The following is a 6,263-nucleotide window of genomic DNA, read 5'->3' as shown; positions in this document are numbered from 1 at the left end:
CGCGCCATGCCTACAGCCCCTCCCCGCCCTGCCTACCGCCCCTCCGTGCCCTGCCTACAGCCCCCTGCGCCGTGCCTACGGCCCCCCCGCCCTGCCTACGGCCCCCGCGCCCTGCCTACGGCCCCCCCGCCGTGCCTACAGCCCCCGCGCCATGCCTACGGCCCCCGTGCCCTGCCTACGGCCCCCTCGCCATGCCTGCATCCCCTCCCCCGTGCCTACAGCCCCCCCGCCGTGCCTGCAGCCCCCACGCCGTGCCTGCAGCCCCTGCGCCCCTCCACGCCGGGGGGCTGCGGCCGCCCGGGCGCGGGGCGGGGCCGGGGCGGTCCGGGCCGCGCCCGGCGGCGGAGGGAGGGCCCCGGGTTGCCACCGCCCCCCGTCTACGCTCGGCCTGGGCCCGGCGGAGGGCCGCTGGCGGGCGGGGAGAGCGTGTGGTGCGCCATGGCTCTGGGCTCGGCTTGGAAGCAGATGTCGTGGCTGTACTACCAGTACCTGCTGGTCACCGCGCTCTACATGCTGGAGCCCTGGGAGCGCACCGTCTTCAGTATCCTTCCGCCGGCTGGACGCTGTCCGCGGGGCCTGGCGGGGCGGGCGGTGCGCGCGTGGCGCCGGGGGGCCGGGGGCTGCCTCCCCCTGCCGCGCCGTGCTCGGCGGCGGCTCCGGGGGTGCCCCGAGGTCCCCGCCGGGTGTGGCGGCCCCGCCGGGCGCAGCGCCTGTGCACGGCGCCTGGGCCGTGGCCGTGCCGGGGGCAGCTGGCGGGGCTGTTTGGGGGCGAGGGCCGAGCGGCGGCAGGAGGGGAGCTGGGCCGTGCCGTGTTGGGAATAGCTGGCCCAGGGCGCCGAGCCGCGGCCGATGCCCACGGCAGGCGGGGAAGCGGCAGCCGCCTCCACCCGGGACCGGGGCATGTCCTCCTCCCTAGCGGGGGCAAAGTTCCGCACCTTCACAAACTAACGTGCTGCCCAAGCTGGGGAAAGAATTCTCATGCTGCTGTTCCGCATCCTGTCACTGGCAGTCTAGTCTGTTTCTCCTCGGGCATAAGTTTATCTCTCCAAGTTGTTTGTTCTCCTTTAATTTTTCGTCTGTAGAGTTACGGTGGCTCTTTCTCCCCTCTTTTGCACACAAATCTCCAGCTTTGTCTTAGCGACGTCTTTCACGAATTCTTTGGTGGTTTCGTGTAGTGGAAAGTAAACGTGCAGGCTGCTGTGCCTTGCGAGCTTGTTTGCATGCTGCTTTGTCAAATGTTTTTTATTAGGTAGGTATTTAATCCCCCAGCCTGGTAATTTTGCTTGGCTTTCTGGGAGTTGACGACCTTGCTTATATGAAGGCATCTCTTGACCTTCATTTTATCTCTTACTGTGTAACCTGGGACTAAAAATACAGCAAGCAGCACGGTATGCTCTAATAAGCACAACTAACACCTCTGCCATGGGGCAGTCAGAGAGCATTTGTTACACGTGTGCTGTGGTGACTTCATTGAGATGCAGAGCCGTGTGTAAGTTGTCCGGTTTCACTTGTGGGAACTTGAGTACTGCTGTCCAGTGTTATCGTGCTTGTAAATCTCCAGTGCTTTTTATAGTGCCTCTAAGTTTACTAAATCTCCGCAGGTGAAATGAGCAGAGTGCTTTTGAGTTGCTGAAACCTTAAACTTTGAATGGCATAACCTTGCAGTAATCTGATGCCAGAACTTCTGTGGATCACAGAAGTACAAAGTGGTAGGGGTTGGAAGGGACCTCCAGAAATCGTTGAGTCTGGACCTGATGACTCTTCAAGAACTCGTGGAGCTTGACAAAGATCTTGTCTCACCTCTATATAAGCTTTACAAAAGGTGCCTGTTGGGAGTTGAATTAATAAAGCAGCCATCTTAAGATTGTTTAGCAGTTAGCTTGATGTGAAGTTTGTTTTGCAGTGGAGTTTATTTTACAATCATGGGTGCATGTTTACTTAAGTGCACAACTTGAAACGATGCTGAAGCATATTGTGAGTGAAATAGAGAGGTGGATGTCACCCTGCTGCACTTTTCACTTCCCCCAAGGTCTCTTTTTCCAGAGTAGTGACAACACATAAATCGAGCTGCTTGCCCATAAGGAAGGGGTCTGAGAGTGACACACAGATGGAGAAGTGAACCAAATAATGCAGTGATTTAGAGCATAGAGGACACTGGCTGCTAGAAATGAATTTGAGGTTTCCCAACTTTATTATGGTAACAGTATAACTTTCATACCAGATGCATTCCATGCATCATAAATGAAGTCTGGTAGGCCATACTACTCCAAGAAGTTGAGGTCAGCATGTAATGCTGTCTGCTTAAAAATTAGTAGGTCATCCACAAATAAGACCTCTTATTCAGTGCAGCTACTTCTGTTATTGTTGTGGTTTTTTGTTTGTTTGGGTTTTTTTCTTTGTCCTTGTTTTGGTGGTTGACGTTTTTCTGCTTGGCTGAGTGGGGGCTGGCTTTTGCAAGACTTGCATAACACCTGGGAAGATGCATGTAAAAGCTTGTATATGCTCAGTGCCTGTTTTCTGTTCCTCTTTCACCCTTCCCATGCTTTGGCCTGTCCTCTTGTGTCTGTGACAAGGCAGTGGATAACTTGCAAGGCATCCTTCCATAACTCAGCCAACCACTCCTATCGGTGTTCTGTTCCTCAGTGTTCAGTTGGTTCTTCCTGTGGCTGTAATTACTGAAAACAGTTTCATAGTTTCATTCAGGGTTGGAAGGGACCACAAGGATCAGCTAGTTCCAACCCCCCTGCCATGGGCAGGGACACCCCACACTAGATCAGGCTGGACAGAGCCTCATCCAGCCTGCTCTTAAACACCCCCAGGGACGGGGCCTCGACCACCTCCCTGGACAACACATTCCAGGGTTTCACCACTCTCATGGTGAAGAACCTCCTCCTCACATCTAGCCTGAATCTCCCCACCTCCAGCTTCATTCCATTCCCCCTAGTCCTATCACTACCTGAGATCCTGAGAAGTCCTTCCCCAGCCTTCCTGTAGGCCCCCTTCAGATACTGGAAGGCCACAATTAGGTCACCTGGGAGCCTTCTCTTCTCCAGACTGAACAGCCCCAACTCCTTCAGTCTGTCCTCATAGGAGAGGTGCTCCAGCCCTCTGATCATCCTCGTGGCCCTTCTCTGGGCACGTTCCAGCACCTCCACATCCCTCTTGTAATAGGGGCTCCAGAACTGGACACAGTACTCCAGGTGGGGTCTCACCAGGGCTGAGTAGAGGGGGAGGATCACCTCCCTCGATCTGCTGGCCACACTTCTCCTGATGCAGCCCAGGATCTGATTGGCTTTGCGGGCTGCAAGTGCACACTGAGAGCTCATGTTGAGCTTTTTGTCCACCAGCACCCCCAAGTCTCTCTTCTCAGGGCTACTTTCCAGCCAGTCACTCTGATTGAAAAAATGTGATGTTACCAGGTAGTTACCAGGGAAACTTTGCTGCTGCAGTTAGGTGATGTGAAAGGTGCTTTCTGTTTCGAATGCTTTTTTTTTCCTCAGCTGTAACTCAGATTCCATGCTAGTTTCCATTGTGGGCATGGCTCTGTACACGGGCTATGTGTTCATGCCTCAGCACATCATGGCGATACTGCACTACTTTGAAATTGTGCAGTGATGAAGAATGTCTTTTCCAGAAGCAAGTTGGCTCTGAGCTCTGCTCTGCAAAGAAGAATGAACCTCTCAGTTTTAACAAGACTTCTGCCACTGTCAGAAAGCCACAAGTATGACTCCGAAGGCGAGAACCAAGCTGCGTGGCGCAGGGACACGAGAAGTTCCCTCTGTTGTGTTCATTCCTTTTAATTTTACAAGATAGGCCCTTGTATAGTAGTTTTGTCTACTTTAACATTGTGATTGTTCTTTGATATCAGTATTTTCTTAACTTTGTGATGGTTTCAATATTGCACTGTGAAAAGCTTTTCTTAATTGTACTTTCGAGTAAATCTTAATTGCCTTCTATTTTTAATCGGAGAAGTCATCTTATTAAATGGGGCTTGAAAGCTTTTGCTATTGTATGGTATGTATTTGCTGGGTATTTCTATGAATGCTTTTTTTTTGGGGGGGTGGGGGTGGGGTGGGTAAGAAAGTGCATTTAGATTCCTGTTTAGAGATGTGGATCTATTCGTCTAACACTATTTACAAAGGTTAGTTTGTATGACTAAACTCAGGTGTTACCCTTTGCTGTCCAGCCCTTTGCTCAACAGCCTTGTGCGTATGGCCTAAACTAGGAATCAGCAACCCTTTCAAGTTTCTGTGTTCTGCCTGTTGGAGCAGGGTGGGGGAGATGCTTTGAGGTGGAGTGAAGGCTGCATTCCTTTAAGTTCAGAGTAGTGCTGTCGTTCTGGGCTTTATTTAGGGGGGGGGACGGGATGGAGGGGCTGGGACTTTTCTTTACTGATGTAGGCCTACATAAGCACTTTAAACCAACCCTTTTTCTAGCTATTGATTCAACTGTACTTTTCCAGGATGCTTTATTATGTTCCACTGGCTATGATTTCTGCTACTTTTTCACTCAAACAGTGTAACTATGTGGAGGTTTTAAAGGGGTTTTTCTATTGCTGCTAGCGTTCCAAACATGTTCTTGCTACAAGTGACCAAAACATAGGGGTTTAAATGGACTTGAGTTACAACTACAGCAATAAGTAGCTGAGTGCTTGGCTGAAGTCCTGTGGGGTTATTTTTTTTTAATAGGGATTTTTTTTCCCCCCCTAGTTTTGTATTCCAAAATGTAAGGTGGTGGTGACAACCTGACTTTCCTAAGTGGAGGATTTTTTGTTGTTGTTGTTGCTGTTGTTTAAGAAAAATAAAAAGTTTAAATGCAGAGCTTTGATGCAGAACTTTTCTTGGGGAAGTTGTGTTTCTGAATGCTTCTTGCTTTTCTCCAAACTTTCCAAAAGGCAAAAAATGACCAAGGAATTGTGATTTGATTTATTTTTTTCCCCCCTTTTCCCCTTATTTTTTCATTTGAAATGGCCTTTTATGCAGCTTTTGTTGAAATCAGGAAGTATACCTAAGTTCTGCAGCTAAATTGCTGCCCTTCAGGTTTATTTAATTCTCTCAAATCCACACTCCTGCTTTTAAGAACTTCCTGGTGAATTTAATTAAAGACTCCATTATCACCTTGGAGCTACAAAACGGTGGGCCATACCCTTCCTAGGTGAAACTTGGCTTTACTGAAGTTGGTAGGAGTCTCCTACTAAATTAGTGCCTTCGGTTATTAATAACTGGCTGTCGAAGCATAGGTAGGTTTTTGGGGGGTGGTAGTAGTGTTGTGGTTTTGTTTTTAGAATAGAATAGAATAAACCAGGCTGGAAAGAAAGGAAGGAATAAACCAGGCTGGAAAGAAAGGAAGGAATAAACCAGGCTGGAAAGAAAGGAAGGAATAAACCAGGCTGGAAAGAAAGGAAGGAAGGAGTAAACCAGGCTGGAAAGAAAGGAAGGAAGGAGTAAACCAGGCTGGAAAGAAAGGAAGGAAGGAGTAAACCAGGCTGGGAAGAAAGAAAGGAAGGAAGGAGTAAACCAGGCTGGGAAGAAAGAAAGGAAGGAAGGAGTAAACCAGGCTGGGAAGAAAGAAAGGAAGGAAGGAGTAAACCAGGCTGGGAAGAAAGAAAGGAAGGAAGGAGTAAACCAGGCTGGGAAGAAAGAAAGGAAGGAAGGAGTAAACCAGGCTGGGAAGAAAGAAAGGAAGGAAGGAGTAAACCAGGCTGGGAAGAAAGAAAGGAAGGAAGGAGTAAACCAGGCTGGGAAGAAAGAAAGGAAGGAAGGAGTAAACCAGGCTGGGAAGAAAGAAAGGAAGGAAGGAGTAAACCAGGCTGGGAAGAAAGAAAGGAAGGAAGGAGTAAACCAGGCTGGGAAGAAAGAAAGGAAGGAAGGAGTAAACCAGGCTGGGAAGAAAGAAAGGAAGGAAGGAGTAAACCAGGCTGGGAAGAAAGAAAGGAAGGAAGGAGTAAACCAGGCTGGGAAGAAAGAAAGGAAGGAAGGAGTAAACCAGGCTGGGAAGAAAGAAAGGAAGGAAGGAGTAAACCAGGCTGGGAAGAAAGAAAGGAAGGAAGGAGTAAACCAGGCTGGGAAGAAAGAAAGGAAGGAAGGAGTAAACCAGGCTGGGAAGAAAGAAAGGAAGGAAGGAGTAAACCAGGCTGGGAAGAAAGAAAGGAAGGAAGGAGTAAACCAGGCTGGGAAGAAAGAAAGGAAGGAAGGAGTAAACCAGGCTGGGAAGAAAGAAAGGAAGGAAGGAGTAAACCAGGCTGGGAAGAAAGAAAGGAAGGA

At 49.7% G+C, this 6,263-nt stretch overlaps 1 protein-coding gene across 1 annotated transcript; it reads left to right on the top strand.

Annotated features, from left to right (window-relative positions):
* The first annotated feature begins 362 nt into the window (after positions 1–362).
* SPTSSA (serine palmitoyltransferase small subunit A) lies at positions 363–4,818 on the top strand. Its single transcript, XM_068160350.1, has 2 exons — positions 363–541; positions 3,512–4,818. The coding sequence occupies exons 1-2, from the start codon at positions 439–441 to the stop codon at positions 3,613–3,615; spliced, it is 207 nt and encodes a 68-aa protein (XP_068016451.1). The 5' UTR covers positions 363–438; the 3' UTR covers positions 3,616–4,818.
* Positions 4,819–6,263: the final 1,445 nt, after the last annotated feature.

The sequence above is a fragment of the Melanerpes formicivorus genome, unplaced genomic scaffold (genome assembly GCF_026170545.1).
Source record: "Melanerpes formicivorus ecotype bairdi unplaced genomic scaffold, bMelFor1.0.p_v2 SCAF_49, whole genome shotgun sequence".
NCBI lineage: Eukaryota > Metazoa > Chordata > Aves > Piciformes > Picidae > Melanerpes > Melanerpes formicivorus.
The sequence above is the reverse complement of the archived record's forward strand: the minus strand, read 5'-3'. Positions and strand labels throughout refer to the sequence as shown.

Excerpts from the sequence above, each read along its gene's own strand:
- SPTSSA (XM_068160350.1), top strand. The coding sequence starts at position 439 with ATGGCTCTGGGCTCGGCTTGGAAGCAGATGTCGTGGCTGTACTACCAG. Across the intron at positions 542-3,511 it reads CTGGGAGCGCACCGTCTTCA|ATTCCATGCTAGTTTCCATT; the intron begins GTATCCTTCCGC and ends GCTGTAACTCAG.